This window comes from Saccoglossus kowalevskii, chromosome 2, assembly GCF_978046115.1.
Source record: "Saccoglossus kowalevskii chromosome 2, keSacKowa6.1, whole genome shotgun sequence".
Taxonomy (NCBI): Eukaryota; Metazoa; Hemichordata; class Enteropneusta; family Harrimaniidae; genus Saccoglossus; species Saccoglossus kowalevskii.
The window spans coordinates 1,490,990-1,516,733 of NC_140642.1; the positions used below are offsets into that span (position 1 = coordinate 1,490,990).

At 42.6% G+C, this 25,744-nt stretch overlaps 1 protein-coding gene across 1 annotated transcript; it reads right to left on the bottom strand.

Annotated features, from left to right (window-relative positions):
- Nucleotides 1-340: 340 nt before the first annotated feature.
- On the bottom strand, nt 341-25,726 carry LOC100375449 (steryl-sulfatase-like). Its single transcript, XM_085507727.1, has 5 exons — nt 25,381-25,726; nt 24,024-24,146; nt 21,748-22,443; nt 19,740-20,021; nt 341-1,384 (listed from the first exon to the last, which is right to left on the bottom strand). Exons 1-5 carry the CDS (start codon nt 25,643-25,645, stop codon nt 1,026-1,028), a joined length of 1,725 nt encoding a protein of 574 aa, XP_085363853.1. The 5' UTR covers nt 25,646-25,726; the 3' UTR covers nt 341-1,025.
- Between the last annotated feature and the right edge of the window lie 18 nt (nt 25,727-25,744).

A 25,744-nucleotide genomic window follows, 5' to 3' on the forward strand; every position in this document is an offset into this window, starting at 1 on the left:
TACAGTGGTGAGCATGTTAATTTGGTTGTCAACCTGGACCATGGTACAGTGGTGAGCATGTTAATTTGGTTGTCAACCTGGACCATGGTACAGTGGTGAGCATGTTAATTTGGTTGTCAACCTGGACCATGGTACAGTGGTGAGCATGTTAATTTGGTTGTCAACCTGGACCATGGTACAGTGGTGAGCATGTTCGCATCATGTTCGCATCATGTTTGGGACGTTCTGGGTTCTGTTAACAATATATTATTGTACTAATTATATTTTGTAATCTATTTGTGACTGCCTAAATATATGTTTGGGGTTTTACCTTTTGAATAAAGCAGACTATGAAAAAACATTGAATATGAAAAATGAGCTTATTTAAATTTAATTAGGTCAAGTAAATTTGCCTGTAAAAGTAGCAGAATACCGAGAATGACATAAATGAAAGTTTTCAGAATTCTAGTCTAATCGAAGAGTAAACTATTTTTCACATTGAACTGTTATAATTATTGTATTGTGCTTGTTAAAATTTCATGTAAAAATACAAAATTTGTTGACAAGCACACATGTGATCTCTGTATTTACACAACAACAGGCGATGACTATAACATTTATTGACAGTTAACTAGAAAAAGTGATAATATAAAAGCTGATAACAATGGATAACAACTCACTTGCACAATGATGTATGCATCTTACTAACATGAAGTGTCCTTTTTAGTCAAAACAAGAACATTTAGCTACCAATCTGCTGATACTAAGAGCATGATGCAATGGTTCTATCAACAAGGCTGCTATTTCCACTTCAACAAATACAGAAGCATGTTGCTTCCAATGGCTTGAACAAATCATCTGAAAATAAATATTGCACTTGAAATGCTAAAATTATGGGTAATCTAATTACAAATTGACTGAGTTTTACTAACTTGACACTATAAAATCTTGAGTGTCTAACTACCTATGGTCATAAAGTATACTCCGAAGACAACAGTGGTCTTTAAATGTTACAATATCTATGAAGACTCTACATATTATGATATTCACAAATAACTTTCATGATCCTCATCTTCTCGGCAGTAACAAATAGGAAAGTTACAGCATGGCTGTAGCCATGGTAGCCACATCAATTTACCAGCGGAATATTGTGCTGGAACTGTCTCCAATGATTCTTCATGTTTCTTTACAGCCATTTTTGCCTTTTTCACTATCAGACTATGCCTAGAGTCATCGACATTAATTGGGTGTCTTTCGGCTGGGTCGGAGGTCAGGTCATATATGATAGGAGGATCATGGTGGGTCACATGATTCCCAAAACAATGGCATACAAACTCCTCAAAGCAAGCTTCCGTACCCGGGGTCCAGTTTGGAGTAGCAAAGTAGATTTTGTAGGTGTTTTGTGCTGGGGATGAATAAAGGAAAAATCATTTTGACAAGATTACTGGGGTATCAAGAAATACATTGAAAATATTCTGTAATATCAGCTGAACTCAGTATTGTAGCTTTGTAGATTTGGGCAGACAAGCTGGGTTATTGGTGTGGGGGCGGTGGGTGCTAGTGATGATATCAAGACCCACATTATACTGGTTGGTAGCTTAAAGCATGGAGATAAGCTCTATAGATTGGGAGTAGGGGTGGGTTGTACATAAACCTACCATCTCTTGGTTGGTACCTTAAAGCATGGAGATAAGCTCTATAGATTGGGAGTAGGGGTGGGTTGTACATAAACTTAACCTTCTCTTGGTTGGTACCTTAAAGCCTGGAGATAAGCTCTATAGATTGGGAGTAGCGGTGGGTTGTACATAAACTTAACCTTCTCTTGGTTGGTACCTTAAAGCCTGGAGATAAGCTCTATAGATTGGGGGTAGGGGTGGGTTGTACATAAACTTAACCATCTCTTGGTTGGTACCTTAAAGCATGGAGATAAGCTCTATAGATTGGGAGTAGGGGTTGGTTGTACATAAACCTACCATCTCTTGGTAGTTACCTTAAAGCATGGAGATAAGCTCTATAGATTGGGGGTAGGGATGGGTTGTACATAAACTTAACCATCTCTTGGTTGGTACCTTAAAGCCTGGCGAGAAGCTCTCTAGATTGGGGGTGGGATGGGTTGTACATAAACTTACCATCTCTTGGTTGGTACCTTAAAGCATGGAGATAAGCTCTATAGATTGGGAGTAGGGGTGGGTTGTACATAAACCTACCATCTCTTGGTTGGTACCTTAAAGCCTGGAGATAAGCTCTATAGATTGGGTAGGGGTGGGTTGTACATAAACTTAACCATCTCTTGGTTGGTACCTTAAAGCATGGAGATAAGCTCTATAGATTGGGGTAGGGATGGGTTGTACATAAACTTACCCTCTCTTGGTTGGTACCTTAAAGCCTGGCGATAAGCTCTCTAGATTGGGGGTAGGGGTGGGTTGTACATAAACCTACCATCTCTTGGTTGGTAGCTTAAAGCCTGGCGATAAACTCTCTAGATTGGGGGTAGGGGTGGGTTGTACATAAACTTACCATCTCTTGGTTGGTACCTTAAAGCCTGGCGATAAGCTCTCTAGATTGGGGTAGGGGTGGGTTGTACATAAACCTACCATCTCTTGGTTGGTAGCTTAAAGCATGGAGATAAGCTCTATAGATTGGGTAGGGGTGGGTTGTACATAAACTTAACCATCTCTTGGTTGGTACCTTAAAGCATGGAGATAAGCTCTATAGATTGGGAGTAGGGGTGGGTTGTACATAAACTTACCCTCTCTTGGTTGGTACCTTAAAGCATGGAGATAAGCTCTATAGATTGGGAGTAGGGGTGGGTTGTACATAAACCTACCATCTCTTGATTGGTACCTTAAAGCATGGAGATAAGCTCTATAGATTGGGGTAGGGTTGGGTTGTACATAAACCTACCATCTCTTGGTTGGTACCTTAAAGCCTGGAGATAAGCTCTATAGATTGGGAGTAGGGATGGGTTGTACATAAACTTACCATCTCTTGGTTGGTACCTTAAAGCCTGGAGATAAGCTCTATAGATTGGGAGTAGGGATGGGTTGTACATAAACTTACCATCTCTTGGTTGGTACCTTAAAGCCTGGAGATAAGCTCTATAGACTGGGAGTAGGAATGGGTTGTACATGAACTTACCATCTCTTGGTTGGTACCTTAAAGCCTGGAGATAAGCTCTATAGATTGGGAGTAGGGATGGGTTGTACATAAACCTACCATCTCTTGGTTGGTACCTTAAAGCCTGGAGATAAGCTCTATAGATTGGGAGTAGGGATGGGTTGTACATAAACCTACCATCTCTAGGTTGGTACCTTAAAGCCTGGAGATAAGCTCTATAGATTGGGGTAGGGGTGGGTTGTACATAAACTTAACCATCTCTTGGTTGGTACCTTAAAGCATGGAGATAAGCTCTATAGATTGGGTAGGGGTGGGTTGTACATAAACTTACCATCTCTTGGTTGGTACCTTAAAGCTTGGAGATAAGCTCTATAGATTGGGAGTAGGGATGGGTTGTACATAAACTTACCATCTCTTGGTTGGTACCTTAAAGCCTGGAGATAAGCTCTCTAGATTGGGGGTAGGGGTGGGTTGTACATAAACTTAACCATCTCTTGGTTGGTACCTTAAAGCATGGAGATAAGCTCTATAGATTGGGAGTAGGGGTGGGTTGTACATACACATACTATCTCTTGGTTGGTACCTTAAAGCCTGGAGATAAGCTCTCTAGATTGGGGGTAGGGGTGGGTTGTACATAAACTTAACCATCTCTTGGTTGGTACCTTAAAGCATGGAGATAAGCTCTATAGATTGGGGTAGGGGTGGGTTGTACATAAACCTACCATCTCTTGGTTGGTAGCTTAAAGCCTGGCGATAAGCTCTAGATTGGGTAGGGGTGGGTTGTACATAAACTTACCATCTCTTGGTTGGTACCTTAAAGCATGGAGATAAGCTCTATAGATTGGGGTAGGGGTGGGTTGTACATAAACCTACCATCTCTTGGTTGGTACCTTAAAGCCTGGAGATAAGCTCTATAGATTGGGAGTAGGGGTGGGTTGTACATAAACCTACCATCTTTTGGTTGGTACCTTAAAGCCTGGAGATAAGCTCTCTAGATTGGGGGTAGAGGTGGGTTGTACATAAACCTACCATCTTTTGGTTGGTACCTTAAAGCCTGGAGATAAGCTCTATAGATTGGGAGTAGGGGTGGGTTGTACATAAACCTACCATCTTTTGGTTGGTACCTTAAAGCATGGAGATAAGCTCTATAGATTGGGAGTAGGGGTGGGTTGTACATAAACCTACCATCTCTTGGTTGGTAGCTTAAAGCCTGGCGATAAGCTCTCTAGATTGGGTAGGGGTGGGTTGTACATAAACTTACCATCTCTTGGTTGGTACCTTAAAGCATGGAGATAAGCTCTATAGATTGGGGTAGGGGTGGGTTGTACATAAACTTACCATCTCTTGGTTGGTACCTTAAAGCCTGGAGATAAGCTCTATAGATTGGGGTAGGGGTGGGTTGTACATAAACCTACCATCTCTTGGTTGGTACCTTAAAGCCTGGAGATAAGCTCTATAGATTGGGAGTAGGGGTGGGTTGTACATAAACCTACCATCTCTTGGTTGGTACCTTAAAGCCTGGAGATAAGCTCTCTAGATTGGGGGTAGGGGTGGGTTGTACATAAACTTAACCATCTCTTGGTTGGTACCTTAAAGCATGGAGATAAGCTCTATAGATTGGGAGTAGGGGTGGGTTGTACATAAACCTACCATCTCTTGGTTGGTACCTTAAAGCCTGGAGATAAGCTCTCTAGATTGGGGGTAGGGGTGGGTTGTACATAAACTTAACCATCTCTTGGTTGGTACCTTAAAGCATGGAGATAAGCTCTATAGATTGGGGTAGGCGTGGGTTGTACATAAACCTACCATCTCTTGGTTGGTATCTTAAAGCATGGAGATAAGCTCTCTAGATTGGGGGTAGGGATGGGTTGTACATAAACTTACCATCTCTTGGTTGGTACCTTAAAGCATGGAGATAAGCTCTATAGATTGGGAGTAGGGATGGGTTGTACATAAACCTACCATCTCTTGGTTGGTAGCTTAAAGCCTGGCGATAAGCTCTCTAGATTGGGTAGGGGTGGGTTGTACATAAACTTACCATCTCTTGGTTGGTAGCTTAAAGCCTGGCGATAAGCTCTATAGATTGGGAGTAGGGGTGGGTTGTACATAACTTACCATCTCTTGGTTGGTAGCTTAAAGCCTGGAGATAAGCTCTATAGATTGGGGGTAGGGGTGGGTTGTACATAAACCTACCATCTCTTGGTTGGTACCTTAAAGCATGGAGATAAGCTCTATAGATTAGGGGTAGGGGTGGCTTGTACATGAACTTAACCATCTCTTGGTTGGTAGCTTAAAGCCTGGAGATAAGCTCTATAGATTGGAGTAGGGGTGGGTTGTACATAAACCTACCATCTCTTGGTTGGTAGCTTAAAGCCTGGCGATAAGCTCTCTAGATTGGAGTAGGGGTGGGTTGTACATAAACTTAACCATCTCTTGGTTGGTAGCTTAAAGCCTGGAGATAAGCTCTATAGATTGGAGTAGGGGTGGGTTGTACATAAACTTACCATCTCTTGGTTGGTAGCTTAAAGCCTGGAGATAAGCTCTATAGATTGGGGGTAGGGGTGGGTTGTACATAAACCTACCATCTCTTGGTTGGTACCTTAAAGCATGGAGATAAGCTCTATAGATTAGGGGTAGGGGTGGGTTGTACATAAACTTAACCATCTCTTGGTTGGTAGCTTAAAGCCTGGAGATAAGCTCTATAGATTGGGAGTAGTGGTGGGTTGTACATAAACCTACCATCTCTTGGTTGGTAGCTTAAAGCCTGGCGATAAGCTCTCTAGATTGGGTAGGGGTGGGTTGTACATAAACTTACCATCTCTTGGTTGGTACCTTAAAGCCTGGAGATAAGCTCTATAGATTGGGGTAGGGGTGGGTTGTACATAAACCTACCATCTCTTGGTTGGTACCTTAAAGCCTGGAGATAAGCTCTATAGATTGGGAGTAGGGGTGGGTTGTACATAAACCTACCATCTCTTGGTTGGTACCTTAAAGCCTGGAGATAAGCTCTCTAGATTGGGGGTAGGGGTGGGTTGTACATAAACTTAACCATCTCTTGGTTGGTACCTTAAAGCATGGAGATAAGCTCTATAGATTGGGAGTAGGGGTGGGTTGTACATAAACTTACCATCTCTTGGTTGGTACCTTAAAGCCTGGAGATAAGCTCTATAGATTGGGAGTAGGGGTGGGTTGTACATAAACTTACCATCTCTTGGTTGGTAGCTTAAAGCCTGGAGATAAGCTCTATAGATTGGGGGTAGGGGTGGGTTGTACATAAACCTACCATCTCTTGGTTGGTACCTTAAAGCATGGAGATAAGCTCTATAGATTAGGGGTAGGGGTGGGTTGTACATAAACTTAACCATCTCTTGGTTGGTAGCTTAAAGCCTGGCGATAAGCTCTCTAGATTGGGTAGGGGTGGGTTGTACATAAACTTACCATCTCTTGGTTGGTACCTTAAAGCATGGAGATAAGCTCTATAGATTGGGGTAGGGGTGGGTTGTACATAAACTTACCATCTCTTGGTTGGTACCTTAAAGCATGGAGATAAGCTCTATAGATTGGGGTAGGGATGGGTTGTACATAAACCTACCATCTCTTGGTTGGTAGCTTAAAGCCTGGCGATAAGCTCTCTAGATTGGGTAGGGGTGGGTTGTACATAAACTTACCATCTCTTGGTTGGTAGCTTAAAGCCTGGAGATAAGCTCTATAGATTGGGAGTAGGGGTGGGTTGTACATAAACCTACCATCTCTTGGTTGGTACCTTAAAGCCTGGAGATAAGCTCTCTAGATTGGGGGTAGGGGTGGGTTGTACATAAACTTAACCATCTCTTGGTTGGTACCTTAAAGCATGGAGATAAGCTCTATAGATTGGGAGTAGGGGAGGGTTGTACATAAACCTACCATCTCTTGGTTGGTACCTTAAAGCCTGGAGATAAGCTCTCTAGATTGGGGGTAGGGGTGGGTTGTACATAAACTTAACCATCTCTTGGTTGGTACCTTAAAGCATGGAGATAAGCTCTATAGATTGGGGTAGGCGTGGGTTGTACATAAACCTACCATCTCTTGGTTGGTATCTTAAAGCATGGAGATAAGCTCTCTAGATTGGGGGTAGGGATGGGTTGTACATAAACTTACCATCTCTTGGTTGGTACCTTAAAGCATGGAGATAAGCTCTATAGATTGGGAGTAGGGGTGGGTTGTACATAAACATACCATCTCTTGGTTGGTGCCTTAAAGCCTGGAGATAAGCTCTCTAGATTGGGGGTAGGGGTGGGTTGTACATAAACTTAACCATCTCTTGGTTGGTACCTTAAAGCATGGAGATAAGCTCTATAGATTGGGGTAGGGGTGGGTTGTACATAAACCTACCATCTCTTGGTTGGTACCTTAAAGCATGGAGATAAGCTCTCTAGATTGGGGGTAGGGATGGGTTGTACATAAACTTACCATCTCTTGGTTGGTACCTTAAAGCATGGAGATAAGCTCTATAGATTGGGAGTAGGGGTGGGTTGTACATAAACCTACCATCTCTTGGTTGGTAGCTTAAAGCCTGGCGATAAGCTCTATAGATTGGGGGTAGGGGTGGGTTGTACATAAACCTACCATCTCTTGGTTGGTAGCTTAAAGCCTGGCGATAAGCTCTCTAGATTGGGTAGGGGTGGGTTGTACATAAACTTACCATCTCTTGGTTGGTACCTTAAAGCCTGGAGATAAGCTCTATAGATTGGGAGTAGGGGTGGGTTGTACATAAACTTACCATCTCTTGGTTGGTAGCTTAAAGCCTGGAGATAAGCTCTATAGATTGGGAGTAGGGGTGGGTTGTACATAAACCTACCATCTCTTGGTTGGTACCTTAAAGCATGGAGATAAGCTCTATAGATTAGGGGTAGGGGTGGGTTGTACATGAACTTAACCATCTCTTGGTTGGTAGCTTAAAGCCTGGAGATAAGCTCTATAGATTGGAGTAGGGGTGGGTTGTACATAAACCTACCATCTCTTGGTTGGTAGCTTAAAGCCTGGCGATAAGCTCTCTAGATTGGGTAGGGGTGGGTTGTACATAAACTTACCATCTCTTGGTTGGTAGCTTAAAGCCTGGAGATAAGCTCTATAGATTGGGGGTAGGGGTGGGTTGTACATAAACCTACCATCTCTTGGTTGGTACCTTAAAGCATGGAGATAAGCTCTATAGATTAGGGGTAGGGGTGGGTTGTACATAAACTTAACCATCTCTTGGTTGGTAGCTTAAAGCCTGGAGATAAGCTCTATAGATTGGAGTAGGGGTGGGTTGTACATAAACCTACCATCTCTTGGTTGGTAGCTTAAAGCCTGGCGATAAGCTCTCTAGATTGGGTAGGGGTGGGTTGTACATAAACTTACCATCTCTTGGTTGGTACCTTAAAGCCTGGAGATAAGCTCTATAGATTGGGGTAGGGGTGGGTTGTACATAAACCTACCATCTCTTGGTTGGTACCTTAAAGCCTGGAGATAAGCTCTATAGATTGGGAGTAGGGGTGGGTTGTACATAAACCTACCATCTCTTGGTTGGTACCTTAAAGCCTGGAGATAAGCTCTCTAGATTGGGGGTAGGGGTGGGTTGTACATAAACTTAACCATCTCTTGGTTGGTACCTTAAAGCATGGAGATAAGCTCAATAGATTGGGAGTAGGGGTGGGTTGTACATAAACTTACCATCTCTTGGTTGGTACCTTAAAGCCTGGAGATAAGCTCTATAGATTGGGAGTAGGGGTGGGTTGTACATAAACTTACCATCTCTTGGTTGGTAGCTTAAAGCCTGGAGATAAGCTCTATAGATTGGGGGTAGGGGTGGGTTGTACATAAACCTACCATCTCTTGGTTGGTACCTTAAAGCATGGAGATAAGCTCTATAGATTAGGGGTAGGGGTGGGTTGTACATAAACTTAACCATCTCTTGGTTGGTAGCTTAAAGCCTGGAGATAAGCTCTATAGATTGGAGTAGGGGTGGGTTGTACATAAACCTACCATCTCTTGGTTGGTAGCTTAAAGCCTGGCGATAAGCTCTCTAGATTGGGTAGGGGTGGGTTGTACATAAACTTACCATCTCTTGGTTGGTACCTTAAAGCATGGAGATAAGCTCTATAGATTGGGGTAGGGGTGGGTTGTACATAAACTTACCATCTCTTGGTTGGTACCTTAAAGCCTGGAGATAAGCTCTATAGATTGGGGTAGGGGTGGGTTGTACATAAACCTACCATCTCTTGGTTGGTACCTTAAAGCCTGGAGATAAGCTCTATAGATTAGGAGTAGGGGTGGGTTGTACATAAACCTACCATCTCTTGGTTGGTACCTTAAAGCCTGGAGATAAGCGCTCTAGATTGGGGGTAGGGGTGGGTTGTACACAAACTTAACCATCTCTTGGGTGGTACCTTAAAGCATGGAGATAAGCTCTATAGATTGGGAGTAGGGGTAGGTTGTACATAAACCTACCATCTCTTGGTTGGTACCTTAAAGCCTGGAGATAAGCTCTCTAGATTGGGGGTAGGGGTGGGTTGTACATAAACTTAACCATCTCTTGGTTGGTACCTTAAAGCATGGAGATAAGCTCTATAGATTGGGGTAGGGGTGGGTTGTACATAAACCTACCATCTCTTGGTTGGTATCTTAAAGCATGGAGATAAGCTCTCTAGATTGGGGGTAGGGATGGGTTGTACATAAACTTACCATCTCTTGGTTGGTACCTTAAAGCCTGGAGATAAGCTCTATAGATTGGGAGTAGGGGTGGGTTGTACATAAACTTACCATCTCTTGGTTGGTAGCTTAAAGCCTGGAGATAAGCTCTATAGATTGGGGGTAGGGGTGGGTTGTACATAAACCTACCATCTCTTGGTTGGTACCTTAAAGCATGGAGATAAGCTCTATAGATTAGGGGTAGGGGTGGGTTGTACATAAACTTAACCATCTCTTGGTTGGTAGCTTAAAGCCTGGAGATAAGCTCTATAGATTGGAGTAGGGGTGGGTTGTACATAAACCTACCATCTCTTGGTTGGTAGCTTAAAGCCTGGCGATAAGCTCTCTAGATTGGGTAGGGGTGGGTTTACATAAACTTACCATCTCTTGATTGGTACCTTAAAGCATGGAGATAAGCTCTATAGATTGGGGTAGGGATGGGTTGTACATAAACTTACCCTCTCTTGGTTGGTACCTTAAAGCCTGGCGATAAGCTCTCTAGATTGGGGGTAGGGGTGGGTTGTACATAAACCTACCATCTCTTGGTTGGTACCTTAAAGCATGGAGATAAGCTCTATAGATTGGGAGTAGGGGTGGGTTGTACATAAACATACCATCTCTTGGTTGGTGCCTTAAAGCCTGGAGATAAGCTCTCTAGATTGGGGGTAGGGGTGGGTTGTACATAAACTTAACCATCTCTTGGTTGGTACCTTAAAGCATGGAGATAAGCTCTATAGATTGGGGTAGGGGTGGGTTGTACATAAACCTACCATCTCTTGGTTGGTACCTTAAAGCATGGAGATAAGCTCTCTAGATTGGGGGTAGGGATGGGTTGTACATAAACTTACCATCTCTTGGTTGGTAGCTTAAAGCCTGGCGATAAGCTCTCTAGATTGGGTAGGGGTGGGTTGTACATAAACTTACCATCTCTTGGTTGGTAGCTTAAAGCCTGGAGATAAGCTCTATAGATTGGGGGTAGGGGTGGGTTGTACATAAACCTACCATCTCTTGGTTGGTACCTTAAAGCATGGAGATAAGCTCTATAGATTAGGGGTAGGGGTGGGTTGTACATAAACTTACCATCTCTTGGTTGGTACCTTAAAGCCTGGAGATAAGCTCTATAGATTGGAGTAGGGGTGGGTTGTACATAAACCTACCATCTCTTGGTTGGTAGCTTAAAGCCTGGCGATAAGCTCTCTAGATTGGGTAGGGGTGGGTTGTACATAAACTTACCATCTCTTGGTTGGTACCTTAAAGCCTGGAGATAAGCTCTATAGATTGGGGTAGGGGTGGGTTGTACATAAACCTACCATCTCTTGGTTGGTACCTTAAAGCCTGGAGATAAGCTCTATAGATTGGGAGTAGGGGTGGGTTGTACATAAACCTACCATCTCTTGGTTGGTACCTTAAAGCCTGGAGATAAGCTCTCTAGATTGGGGGTAGGGGTGGGTTGTACATAAACTTAACCATCTCTTGCTTGGTACCTTAAAGCATGGAGATAAGCTCTATAGATTGGGAGTAGGGGTGGGTTGTACATAAACTTACCATCTCTTGGTTGGTACCTTAAAGCCTGGAGATAAGCTCTATAGATTGGGAGTAGGGGTGGGTTGTACATAAACTTACCATCTCTTGGTTGGTAGCTTAAAGCCTGGAGATAAGCTCTATAGATTAGGGGTAGGGGTGGGTTGTACATAAACTTAACCATCTCTTGGTTGGTAGCTTAAAGCCTGGAGATAAGCTCTATAGATTGGAGTAGGGGTGGGTTGTACATAAACCTACCATCTCTTGGTTGGTAGCTTAAAGCCTGGCGATAAGCTCTCTAGATTGGGTAGGGGTGGGTTGTACATAAACTTACCATCTCTTGGTTGGTACCTTAAAGCATGGAGATAAGCTCTATAGATTGGGGTAGGGGTGGGTTGTACATAAACTTACCATCTCTTGGTTGGTACCTTAAAGCCTGGAGATAAGCTCTATAGATTGGGGTAGGGGTGGGTTGTACATAAACCTACCATCTCTTGGTTGGTACCTTAAAGCCTGGAGATAAGCTCTATAGATTGGGAGTAGGGGTGGGTTGTACATAAACCTACCATCTCTTGGTTGGTACCTTAAAGCCTGGAGATAAGCGCTCTAGATTGGGGGTAGGGGTGGGTTGTACACAAACTTAACCGTCTCTTGGGTGGTACCTTAAAGCATGGAGATAAGCTCTATAGATTGGGAGTAGGGGTAGGTTGTACATAAACCTACCATCTCTTGGTTGGTACCTTAAAGCCTGGAGATAAGCTCTCTAGATTGGGGGTAGGGGTGGGTTGTACATAAACTTAACCATCTCTTGGTTGGTACCTTAAAGCATGGAGATAAGCTCTATAGATTGGGGTAGGGGTGGGTTGTACATAAACCTACCATCTCTTGGTTGGTATCTTAAAGCATGGAGATAAGCTCTCTAGATTGGGGGTAGGGATGGGTTGTACATAAACTTACCATCTCTTGGTTGGTACCTTAAAGCCTGGAGATAAGCTCTATAGATTGGGAGTAGGGGTGGGTTGTACATAAACTTACCATCTCTTGGTTGGTACCTTAAAGCCTGGAGATAAGCTCTCTAGATTGGGGGTAGGGGTGGGTTGTACATAAACCTACCATCTCTTGGTTGGTACCTTAAAGCCTGGAGATAAGCGCTCTAGATTGGGGGTAGGGGTGGGTTGTACACAAACTTAACCATCTCTTGGGTGGTACCTTAAAGCATGGAGATAAGCTCTATAGATTGGGAGTAGGGGTAGGTTGTACATAAACCTACCATCTCTTGGTTGGTACCTTAAAGCCTGGAGATAAGCTCTCTAGATTGGGGGTAGGGGTGGGTTGTACATAAACTTAACCATCTCTTGGTTGGTACCTTAAAGCATGGAGATAAGCTCTATAGATTGGGGTAGGGGTGGGTTGTACATAAACCTACCATCTCTTGGTTGGTATCTTAAAGCATGGAGATAAGCTCTCTAGATTGGGGGTAGGGATGGGTTGTACATAAACTTACCATCTCTTGGTTGGTACCTTAAAGCCTGGAGATAAGCTCTATAGATTGGGAGTAGGGGTGGGTTGTACATAAACTTACCATCTCTTGGTTGGTAGCTTAAAGCCTGGAGATAAGCTCTATAGATTGGAGTAGGGGTGGGTTGTACATAAACCTACCATCTCTTGGTTGGTAGCTTAAAGCCTGGCGATAAGCTCTCTAGATTGGGTAGGGGTGGGTTGTACATAAACTTACCATCTCTTGGTTGGTACCTTAAAGCATGGAGATAAGCTCTATAGATTGGGGTAGGGATGGGTTGTACATAAACTTACCCTCTCTTGGTTGGTACCTTAAAGCCTGGCGATAAGCTCTCTAGATTGGGGGTAGGGGTGGGTTGTACATAAACCTACCATCTCTTGGTTGGTACCTTAAAGCATGGAGATAAGCTCTATAGATTGGGAGTAGGGGTGGGTTGTACATAAACATACCATCTCTTGGTTGGTGCCTTAAAGCCTGGAGATAAGCTCTCTAGATTGGGGGTAGGGGTGGGTTGTACATAAACTTAACCATCTCTTGGTTGGTACCTTAAAGCATGGAGATAAGCTCTATAGATTGGGGTAGGGGTGGGTTGTACATAAACCTACCATCTCTTGGTTGGTACCTTAAAGCATGGAGATAAGCTCTCTAGATTGGGGGTAGGGATGGGTTGTACATAAACTTACCATCTCTTGGTTGGTACCTTAAAGCATGGAGATAAGCTCTATAGATTGGGAGTAGGGGTGGGTTGTACATAAACCTACCATCTCTTGGTTGGTAGCTTAAAGCCTGGCGATAAGCTCTCTAGATTGGGTGGGGGTGGGTTGTACATAAACTTACCATCTCTTGGTTGGTACCTTAAAGCCTGGAGATAAGCTCTATAGATTGGGAGTAGGGGTGGGTTGTACATAAACTTACCATCTCTTGGTTGGTAGCTTAAAGCCTGGAGATAAGCTCTATAGATTGGGGGTAGGGGTGGGTTGTACATAAACCTACCATCTCTTGGTTGGTACCTTAAAGCATGGAGATAAGCTCTATAGATTAGGGGTAGGGGTGGGTTGTACATAAACTTAACCATCTCTTGGTTGGTAGCTTAAAGCCTGGAGATAAGCTCTATAGATTGGAGTAGGGGTGGGTTGTACATAAACCTACCATCTCTTGGTTGGTAGCTTAAAGCCTGGCGATAAGCTCTCTAGATTGGGTAGGGGTGGGTTGTACATAAACTTACCATCTCTTGGTTGGTACCTTAAAGCATGGAGATAAGCTCTATAGATTGGGGTAGGGGTGGGTTGTATATAAACCTACCATCTCTTGGTTGGTACCTTAAAGCCTGGAGATAAGCTCTATAGATTGGGAGTAGGGGTGGGTTGTACATAAACCTACCATCTCTTGGTTGGTACCTTAAAGCCTGGAGATAAGCTCTCTAGATTGGGGGTAGGGGTGGGTTGTACATAAACTTAACCATCTCTTGGTTGGTACCTTAAAGCCTGGAGATAAGCTCTATAGATTGGGAGTAGGGGTGGGTTGTACATAAACTTACCATCTCTTGGTTGGTAGCTTAAAGCCTGGAGATAAGCTCTATAGATTGGGAGTAGGGGTGGGTTGTACATAAACTTACCATCTCTTGGTTGGTAGCTTAAAGCCTGGAGATAAGCTCTATAGATTGGGGGTAGGGGTGGGTTGTACATAAACCTACCATCTCTTGGTTGGTACCTTAAAGCATGGAGATAAGCTCTATAGATTAGGGGTAGGGGTGGGTTGTACATAAACTTAACCATCTCTTGGTTGGTAGCTTAAGCCTGGAGATAAGCTCTATAGATTGGAGTAGGGGTGGGTTGTACATAAACCTACCATCTCTTGGTTGGTACCTTAAAGCCTGGCGATAAGCTCTCTAGATTGGGTAGGGGTGGGTTGTTCATAAACTTACCATCTCTTGGTTGGTAGCTTAAAGCCTGGAGATAAGCTCTATAGATTGGGGGTAGGGGTGGGTTGTACATAAACCTACCATCTCTTGGTTGGTACCTTAAAGCATGGAGATAAGCTCTATAGATTAGGGGTAGGGGTGGGTTGTACATAAACTTAACCATCTCTTGGTTGGTAGCTTAAGCATGGAGATAAGCTCTATAGATTGGGAGTAGGGGTGGGTTGTACATAAACCTACCATCTCTTGGTTGGTAGCTTAAAGCCTGGCGATAAGCTCTCTAGATTGGGTAGGGGTGGGTTGTTCATAAACTTACCATCTCTTGGTTGGTAGCTTAAAGCCTGGAGATAAGCTCTATAGATTGGGGGTAGGGGTGGGTTGTACATAAACCTACCATCTCTTGGTTGGTACCTTAAAGCATGGAGATAAGCTCTATAGATTAGGGGTAGGGGTGGGTTGTACATAAACTTAACCATCTCTTGGTTGGTAGCTTAAAGCCTGGAGATAAGCTCTATAGATTGGAGTAGGGATGGGTTGTACATAAACCTACCATCTCTTGGTTGGTAGCTTAAAGCCTGGCGATAAGCTCTCTAGATTGGGTAGGGGTGGGTTGTACATAAACTTACCATCTCTTGGTTGGTACCTTAAAGCCTGGAGATAAGCTCTATAGATTGGGGTAGGGGTGGGTTGTACATAAACCTACCATCTCTTGGTTGGTACCTCAAAGCCTGGAGATAAGCTCTATAGATTGGGAGTAGGGGTGGGTTGTACATAAACCTACCATCTCTTGGTTGGTACCTTAAAGCCTGGAGATAAGCTCTCTAGATTGGGGGTAGGGGTGGGTTGTACATAAACTTAACCATCTCTTGGTTGGTACCTTAAAGCATGGAGATAAGCTCTATAGATTGGGAGTAGGGGTGGGTTGTACATAAACTTACCATCTCTTGGTTGGTACCTTAAAGCCTGGAGATAAGCTCTATAGATTGGGAGTAGGGGTGGGTTGTACATAAACTTACCATCTCTTGGTTGGTACCTTAAAGCCTGGAGATAAGCTCTATAGATTGGGGGTAGGGGTGGGTTGTACATAAACCTACCATCTCTTGGTTGGTACCTTAAAGCATGGAGATAAGCTCTATAGATTAGGGGTAGGGGTGGGTTGTACATAAACTTAACCATCTCTTGGTTGGTAGCTTAAAGCCTGGAGATAAGCTCTATAGATTGGAGTAGGGGTGGGTTGTACATAAACCTACCATCTCTTGGTTGGTAGCTTAAAGCCTGGCGATAAGCTCTCTAGATTGGGTAGGGGTGGGTTGTACATAAACCTACCATCTCTTGGTTGGTAGCTTAAAGCCTGGCGATAAGCTCTCTAGATTGGGTAGGGGTGGGTTGTACATAAACTTGCCATCTCTTGGTTGGTACCTTAAAGCATGGAGATAAGCTCTATAGATTGGGGTAGGGGTGGGTTGTACATAAACTTACCATCTCTTGGTTGGTACCTTAAAGCCTGGAGATAAGCTCTATAGATTGGGGTAGGGGTGGGTTGTACATAAACCTACCATCTCTTGGTTGGTACCTTAAAGCCTGGAGATAAGCTCTATAGATTGGGAGTAGGGGTGGGTTGTACATAAACCTACCATCTCTTGGTTGGTACCTTAAAGCCTGGAGATAAGCGCTCTAGATTGGGGGTAGGGGTGGGTTGTACATAAACTTAACCATCTCTTGGTTGGTACCTTAAAGCATGGAGATAAGCTCTATAGATTGGGAGTAGGGGTAGGTTGTACATAAACCTACCATCTCTTGGTTGGTACCTTAAAGCCTGGAGATAAGCTCTCTAGATTGGGGGTAGGGGTGGGTTGTACATAAACTTAACCATCTCTTGGTTGGTACCTTAAAGCCTGGAGATAAGCTCTATAGATTGGGGTAGGGGTGGGTTGTACATAAACCTACCATCTCTTGGTTGGTACCTCAAAGCCTGGAGATAAGCTCTATAGATTGGGAGTAGGGGTGGGTTGTACATAAACCTACCATCTCTTGGTTGGTACCTTAAAGCCTGGAGATAAGCTCTCTAGATTGGGGGTAGGGGTGGGTTGTACATAAACTTAACCATCTCTTGGTTGGTACCTTAAAGCATGGAGATAAGCTCTATAGATTGGGAGTAGGGGTGGGTTGTACATAAACTTACCATCTCTTGGTTGGTACCTTAAAGCCTGGAGATAAGCTCTATAGATTGGGAGTAGGGGTGGGTTGTACATAAACTTACCATCTCTTGGTTGGTAGCTTAAAGCCTGGAGATAAGCTCTATAGATTGGGGGTAGGGGTGGGTTGTACATAAACCTACCATCTCTTGGTTGGTACCTTAAAGCATGGAGATAAGCTCTATAGATTAGGGGTAGGGGTGGGTTGTACATAAACTTAACCATCTCTTGGTTGGTAGCTTAAAGCCTGGAGATAAGCTCTATAGATTGGAGTAGGGGTGGGTTGTACATAAACCTACCATCTCTTGGTTGGTAGCTTAAAGCCTGGCGATAAGCTCTCTAGATTGGGTAGGGGTGGGTTGTACATAAACCTACCATCTCTTGGTTGGTAGCTTAAAGCCTGGCGATAAGCTCTCTAGATTGGGTAGGGGTGGGTTGTACATAAACTTGCCATCTCTTGGTTGGTACCTTAAAGCATGGAGATAAGCTCTATAGATTGGGGTAGGGGTGGGTTGTACATAAACTTACCATCTCTTGGTTGGTACCTTAAAGCCTGGAGATAAGCTCTATAGATTGGGGTAGGGGTGGGTTGTACATAAACCTACCATCTCTTGGTTGGTACCTTAAAGCCTGGAGATAAGCTCTATAGATTGGGAGTAGGGGTGGGTTGTACATAAACCTACCATCTCTTGGTTGGTACCTTAAAGCCTGGAGATAAGCGCTCTAGATTGGGGGTAGGGGTGGGTTGTACATAAACTTAACCATCTCTTGGTTGGTACCTTAAAGCATGGAGATAAGCTCTATAGATTGGGAGTAGGGGTAGGTTGTACATAAACCTACCATCTCTTGGTTGGTACCTTAAAGCCTGGAGATAAGCTCTCTAGATTGGGGGTAGGGGTGGGTTGTACATAAACTTAACCATCTCTTGGTTGGTACCTTAAAGCATGGAGATAAGCTCTATAGATTGGGGTAGGGGTGGGTTGTACATAAACCTACCATCTCTTGGTTGGTATCTTAAAGCATGGAGATAAGCTCTCTAGATTGGGGGTAGGGATGGGTTGTACATAAACTTACCATCTCTTGGTTGGTACCTTAAAGCCTGGAGATAAGCTCTATAGATTGGGAGTAGGGGTGGGTTGTACATAAACTTACCATCTCTTGGTTGGTAGCTTAAAGCCTGGAGATAAGCTCTATAGATTGGGAGTAGGGGTGGGTTGTACATAAACTTACCATCTCTTGGTTGGTAGCTTAAAGCCTGGAGATAAGCTCTATAGATTGGGGGTAGGGGTGGGTTGTACATAAACCTACCATCTCTTGGTTGGTACCTTAAAGCATGGAGATAAGCTCTATAGATTAGGGGTAGGGGTGGGTTGTACATAAACTTAACCATCTCTTGGTTGGTAGCTTAAAGCCTGGAGATAAGCTCTATAGATTGGAGTAGGGGTGGGTTGTACATAAACCTACCATCTCTTGGTTGGTAGCTTAAAGCCTGGCGATAAGCTCTCTAGATTGGGTAGGGGTGGGTTGTACATAAACTTACCATCTCTTGGTTGGTACCTTAAAGCATGGAGATAAGCTCTATAGATTGGGGTAGGGATGGGTTGTACATAAACTTACCCTCTCTTGGTTGGTACCTTAAAGCCTGGCGATAAGCTCTCTAGATTGGGGGTAGGGGTGGGTTGTACATAAACCTACCATCTCTTGGTTGGTACCTTAAAGCATGGAGATAAGCTCTATAGATTGGGAGTAGGGGTGGGATGTACATAAACATACCATCTCTTGGTTGGTACCTTAAAGCCTGGAGATAAGCTCTCTAGATTGGGGGTAGGGGTGGGTTGTACATAAACTTAACCATCTCTTGGTTGGTACCTTAAAGCATGGAGATAAGCTCTATAGATTGGGGGTAGGGGTGGGTTGTACATAAACCTACCATCTCTTGGTTGGTACCTTAAAGCCTGGAGATAAGCTCTATAGATTGGGGGTAGGGGTGGGTTGTACATAAACCTACCATCTCTTGGTTGGTAGCTTAAAGCCTGGCGATAAGCTCTCTAGATTGGGTAGGGGTGGGTTGTACATAAACTTACCATCTCTTGGTTGGTACCTTAAAGCCTGGAGATAAGCTCTATAGATTGGGGTAGGGGTGGGTTGTACATAAACCTACCATCTCTTGGTTGGTACCTTAAAGCCTGGAGATAAGCTCTATAGATTGGGAGTAGGGGTGGGTTGTACATAAACCTACCATCTCTTGGTTGGTACCTTAAAGCCTGGAGATAAGCGCTCTAGATTGGGGGTAGGGGTGGGTTGTACATAAACTTAACCATCTCTTGGTTGGTACCTTAAAGCATGGAGATAAGCTCTATAGATTGGGAGTAGGGGTGGGTTGTACATAAACCTACCATCTCTTGGTTGGTACCTTAAAGCCTGGAGATAAGCTCTCTAGATTGGGGGTAGGGGTGGGTTGTACATAAACCTACCATCTCTTGGTTGGTAGCTTAAAGCCTGGCGATAAGCTCTCTAGATTGGGTAGGGGTGGGTTGTACATAAACTTACCATCTCTTGGTTGGTACCTTAAAGCATGGAGATAAGCTCTATAGATTGGGGTAGGGGTGGGTTGTACATAAACTTACCATCTCTTGGTTGATAGCTTAAAGCCTGGCGATAAGCTCTCTAGATTGGGGGTAGGGGTGGGTTGTACATAAACTTACCATCTCTTGGTTGGTACCTTAAAGCCTGGAGATAAGCTCTATAGATTGGGGTAGGGGTGGGTTGTACATAAACTTACCATCTCTTGGTTGGTACCTTAAAGCCTGCAGATAAGCTCCACAATAATGAAACATAAACTCGTGCTGAGAAATGTTTATTTTCTTTGATATCAATGGCATCAGATCTCTGCCATCAATGACCCGGTCTGAAGGCAAGGAAGCATTGGCTAGTTTAATTATGGTTGGAAAAATGTCCATGTTACTGGTAGGCTGCATCACTTCTGTAGATGGAGGTATAACACCAGGATACATAGCTACTGTTGGAACTCTGAGGCCTCCTTCCCAGACCTGGGCTTTACCACCTGTAGAGAAACAAAAATGAACATTTTGTTTTTGGAAGGAAGGAAGGTTGGTTTCATTTTCCCATACAGGCATTTTCAGAAAGCTATGAACATATTTTTTAAATATTTATAAAACATTTCAAAAAGTGTACCATGTTGTATCACATCTTTCATAGCCTACCATGCCCTCTATGGCCTACCGTACACTCTATGGCCTACCACACATTCTATGGCCTACCATGCCCACACAAAAAACTCCTAATACATACAAAGAAGAATTAGCCATTGGTCATACAAGCCCTTTGGTAATGCCCATTACCCATAAGTCACTGAGTGAGTGATTCTGTGAAAAACAAGTCATTGTTAAATGAAACAGTCCCCGTCCAAAATTTTGTGATCTGACATATCAATTTGATGCTGTTGAAGTCATTGAGATTAAATTGAAACCAATAATAGGAGATGGATTTGTAAAAATTTTTACATGAGAATTGGAAAATAATAATGTTCATGTATCTATTGGTATACTGTCTTTGTACAAAATTTAAACAGAAATGTTCATTGAATTCATGGGAAAGTAGGCATGGGTATCATGAAAAACAAAATGGCTACCAGTCAGCCATATTAGTTTGAATCACAGAAAAAATATGACATGCAACTATAACCCAATATGTATGATCATCATACCAACTTTGATCCAAATTGGCCTAGTCATCTCTGAGAAACAGCTCCAGACATGTAAAAATGATGATTTGTAGTGCTTTTATATCAGAATTGGGCGTCAGTCAGCCATATTGAATCGCATCACAAAAATAATGATGGTGTAGTTGTATCTCTTGGTATACTATCTTTGTACAAAATTTAAACAGAAATGTTCATGGCATTCAAGAGAAAGTAGCATGGGTACCATGAAAAACAGAATGGCCGCCAGTCGGCCATATTTGTTTGAATCATGGAAAAAGTATGACGTGCACCTATAAGCAAATATGTATGATCATAATACCAAGTTTGATCCAAATCGGCCCGGCCATCTCTGAGAAACAGCTCCAGACATGTAAAAATGACGATTTAGCGTTTTTACATGAAAATTGGGTGTCGGCCAGCCATATTGAATTGAATCACAAAAATCATGTTGGTGCAGATGTATCTCTTGGTATACTATCTTTGTACAAATTTTAAACAGGAACATTCATTGCATTCAAGATAAAGTAGCATGGGTATCATGAAAAACAAGATGGCCGCTAGTTGGCCATATTTGTTCAAATCACAAAAAAAATGACGTGCACCTACAACACAATATATATAATCATCATACAAACTTTGATCCAAATTGGCCCAGTCATCTCGGAGAAACTGCCGCAGACACGTTTAGGTATCAGAAATAGCAAATTTTAAATCCAAAATGGCCGCCAGTTTGCCATTTTTGCTATGATCATAAAGTAACTTGACACGCATATGTAAGACATTATGTATTGTCTTCATGTAAAGTTTGAATGGAATCTGTCAATGAGTGTCCGAGATATAGCTCCGGACATACATATGGACGAACGGACACAACAAACCCAAATGAATAATCCCCGTTTTTGGACTTCGTTCAAACAGGGACTAAAAACTGATCAGTTTTTGGGACTGTTTCTGCTAGTGTCCTTACTTGAAATGTATTACAGGCTCATTCAGCGAACCTTTCCATAAGTTCACTTTGTTTTGTGATGAAACCATCATCATAGATATCAATGGAGTGATATCTCACCTCGGTATATTCCATTATGTCCTCCTTCACGCTGTCCGTCAGAAGCTATCTCTTCAAGATGGCCACCATTATCAGATGTCAAATACACAAAAGTGTTCTCTTTCAATCCAAGCTCCTCCAAAGTGGACAGAATTTTACCAACACTCCAATCCATCTCTTCCACGTTATCACCATAATTGCCATGTTTGCTGATACCCTTGAATTTGGATGAGCTGAACAGCGCTGTGTGTACTTTCAGAAACGAGACATACAGCAGGAATGCTTCATTTTGACTGCTTTTGAGAAATTGCATAGACTGCTGAGTTATCCGGAGAGTCATGTTTTCCAATATGACGGGCTGTTCCACTACATCATAGTTTTTCATCAGTATGCAATTTATTCTCCTGAGTCCTTTCTGGAGAACGACTGGTGTTGCAAAAATGATGAAACTCACAGCAAGCAAGAAGATGAAGCCTCGTCGTTGTATAAGTCCAATTTTTGTGAATGCAACCAATGTGACCACAACAATGACCATGCTAAGTGCCAAGATTTCTGTCATCTGTGGTATTCTTGCAGTTATAACGCTGCGAGTAGCATCTTCACCACAGTCCCTAAGATTAGTCAGAGGTAAACCATAGTAAAAATCAAAACCCTGTTTTAAAGGATGATGGCAAAAATCTTGCCTATTTTCACAGTGCAGTCCCATGTGCCATTTACCTGAAGCAATAAAAGATAAAATAGAAAATAAATAGAAGTCTAACACAAAAATATGTAATTTAATTATCTCGCCCTCTATGGCCCACCATGCCCTCTATGGCCCATCTCGGCCTTTATGTTCTACCATGACATTTATGGCCCATCAAGCCCTTTATGTTCTACCATGCCATTTATGGGCCCATCTCACCCTCTATGGCCTACCATGCCATTTATGACCCATCATGTTCTCTATGGCCTACCATACAATTTATGGCCTACCATGTCCTCTATGGTCTACCATGGCATTTATGGCCCATCATGTCCTCTATTGCCCACCATGCCTTTTATGACCCATCATGTTCTCTATGGCCTACCATACAATTTATGGCCTACCATGTCCTCTATGGTCTACCATGGCATTTATGGCCCATCACACCCTCTATGACCTACCATGCCATTTATGGCCCATCTCGCCCTTTATGGTCTACATGGCATTTATGACCCATCTCGCCCTTTATGGCCTAGCATGCCATTTATGATCAATCATGTCCTCTATGGCCTACCATGGCATTTATGGCCCATCTCGCCCTCTATGGCGTACCATGCCTTTTATGACCCATCATGTTCTCTATGGCCCACCATGCCATTTATGGCCCATCTCGCCCTTTATGGTCTACCATGCCATATATGGCCCATCACACCCTCTATGACCTACCATGCTATTTATGGCCCATCTCGCCCTCTATGGCCTACCATGCTATTTATGGCCCATCTCGCCCTCTATGGCCTACTATGCCCTTTATGACCTACCATGCACTCTTTGTCCTGTCATGTCCTCTACGGTCTACCTTGCCCTCTATGGTCTACTATGCCCTCCATGGCCTACTATGCTCTCTGGCATATCATGCGCTCTATGGCCTATTATGCCCTCTATGGGCTACAATGCCCTACATGGCATACCATGCACTCTATGGCCTACCATGCGCTCTATGGCCTATTACGCCCTCTATGGCCTACTATGCCCTCTGACATACCATGCGCTCTATGGCTTATTATGCCCTATATGGCATACCATGCACTCTATGGCCAATCACACCCTTAATGGCCTATCGCGCCCTCTATTGCTTACTATGCCCTTCATGGCCTACCATGCACTCTATGGCCTATTACACCTTCTATTGGCTACAATGCCCTCACGACCTCTATGATCTACAATGCATTCTATGGCATATCACGCTCTCCATGGCCTACCAGGCACTTTATGGCCTACCATGCCCTCTATGTCAACTGTGGCCTCCCATACCCTCTATGGACTACCATGCTCTCCATGGCCAAAAATGGCCTTTATGGCCCATCATGCCCTCTATGGCCTACCAGATGTGGAATACAATGCTCTCTGTGCCTAGGAGAAATATTAGTGGGTAGCTAGTAGGTGTTGTTTAATGCTATATGAAAAATAGAAATCCAAGGGCTCATTTTATTTTATTTTATTGTTGATAAAATTCAACAACTACCTCATACTTGGTATCCCAAGACAACAACAGTTGTAGGATTTTATCAAAGAATACATTTTTAATGATCAGAATCATACATGTGCTTACCGACTAATCCTGTTTTATACCCAACATCTTTAAGCACTTCAGCAAATGTTGTTTCATTTGGAGGCAGTCCAGCAGTGGCAGCGAGGAAAGGAACCATACGTAATCGACCATATCCAAGCATTCCTAAAAAGTTGATGCATTCAGAATATAATATTTTCCTCCTAGCAAATTTATGGACTCAGTAGCTTTTTATTCAAATTTTATAAAAATTATTAAGGACAGTAATGATCACAGATATCTATAACATTCAGTCATGAATATTATTTAAATCAGTTTCTTTTGGTACTTTTTTTTTCAGGGAAAGCCAGAAATTCAATACCTTAAGAGAGGAAAGAAAAGAAAGAGCTGGCCATTTAAAAACACTACTACTTTCATCAGATTTTGGTGGTGCTTGGTATAATCAAGGTGAAGAAAATATTTAATTTAACTTATTTAACTAGCAATGACTTAGACATCCAAAATTAGTATACCAGCTTGCAGTTAGTTTCTAAATTGATTCCATACTGACATACTGTACATTCCATACTGTACAGTTATTTTTGGTAACTTGTTTACATTTATTTTTTTTGCATCCAAAAAACCTCATCTAGAATCTGGCCTCTAAAAACTGTAAGATATATTTGTATTATATAAGGTGGTATTTTGATAAAATAATTAAAAAAAATTGTCCAAACTGACAATATGAAATCTTGTGTCAATAATTATTCATTTTAGTATTATTCAACAGTATGTGAACTTTTTTGGTTCAGCTGCTGATACATTTGAGAACCAAAAATAGCAAATTTTACTTCCAAAATGGCCACCAGTTGGCCATTTTGGAAGTAAACAAACAAACAAACAGCTTCTCAGCTGAGATAGCTCCGCTGTTAGCAATGCACTTTTCAACAAATCTGTGAGAGGTCTACTAGAGGTACCTATATGTATAGTATCAAAGCAATCAGACTTATAACTTTTCACCCAAACGAAAAAAAATATTCATCAAAATTATTAGAGAACTGAAGATATCATGAAATAAACAAATCTGAGAGAAGTCTGCCCAAGGTACATATACACCAAGTATCAAAGCAATAAGAACTGTAGTTTTCAAATAGAAGTCAAAAAAGTAGAATGGATGATGGACGACAACGACGGTCTATCACTCATATGATAAGCTCCGCTTGACAAAGTCAACAGCGGAGCTAAAAACTCATCTGTAAAATAGGATATATTGTCTTTATGTAAATTTTGAATGAGATCGGTCATTGAGTGTCTGAGATACACTCAATGGTTTCGAGCTATGTTCGAAACAGAGACTAAAAATGCCATTTTAGCAGTAGTTTCCATAGACCACAATGAAAATGTTGATGAAATGTATTACCTGATCTGACTGGATGTCGTCCTGTGATAAAAGCCGCTCTACTTGGCGAACAGAGGGGAGCTGGTATGACATGATGACTGAATTTAACTCCTTGCCTTGCAATGCTGTCTATATTTGGAGTATGGATAGTGTCATTACCAAAACATCCTACATCGCCCATTCCTAGATCATCTACCATGAACAGAACAAAATTGGGCTTTTTTGACGATTGCACAAAATTCAAACCACAACTAAAAATAATAAATATCATGTATCTCTGATTCATTTTTATAGAGAAAACAAATTACTTCAAAAAATATTGCAGTTGCAAAATGGAATAAATTATAATAAATTATGCTAATTTTAATAAACGGCTCTCTATACA

Coding starts and splice junctions, on each gene's coding strand:
- LOC100375449 (XM_085507727.1), bottom strand. CDS start 25,645: ATGAATCAGAGATACATGATATTTATTATTTTTAGTTGTGGTTTGAAT. Junction 24,147..25,380: donor ACGACATCCAGTCAGATCAG/GTAATACATTTC, acceptor TCAACTTTTTAG/GAATGCTTGGATATGGTCGA. Junction 22,444..24,023: donor GTATAAAACAGGATTAGTCG/GTAAGCACATGT, acceptor TTATTGCTTCAG/GTAAATGGCACATGGGACTG.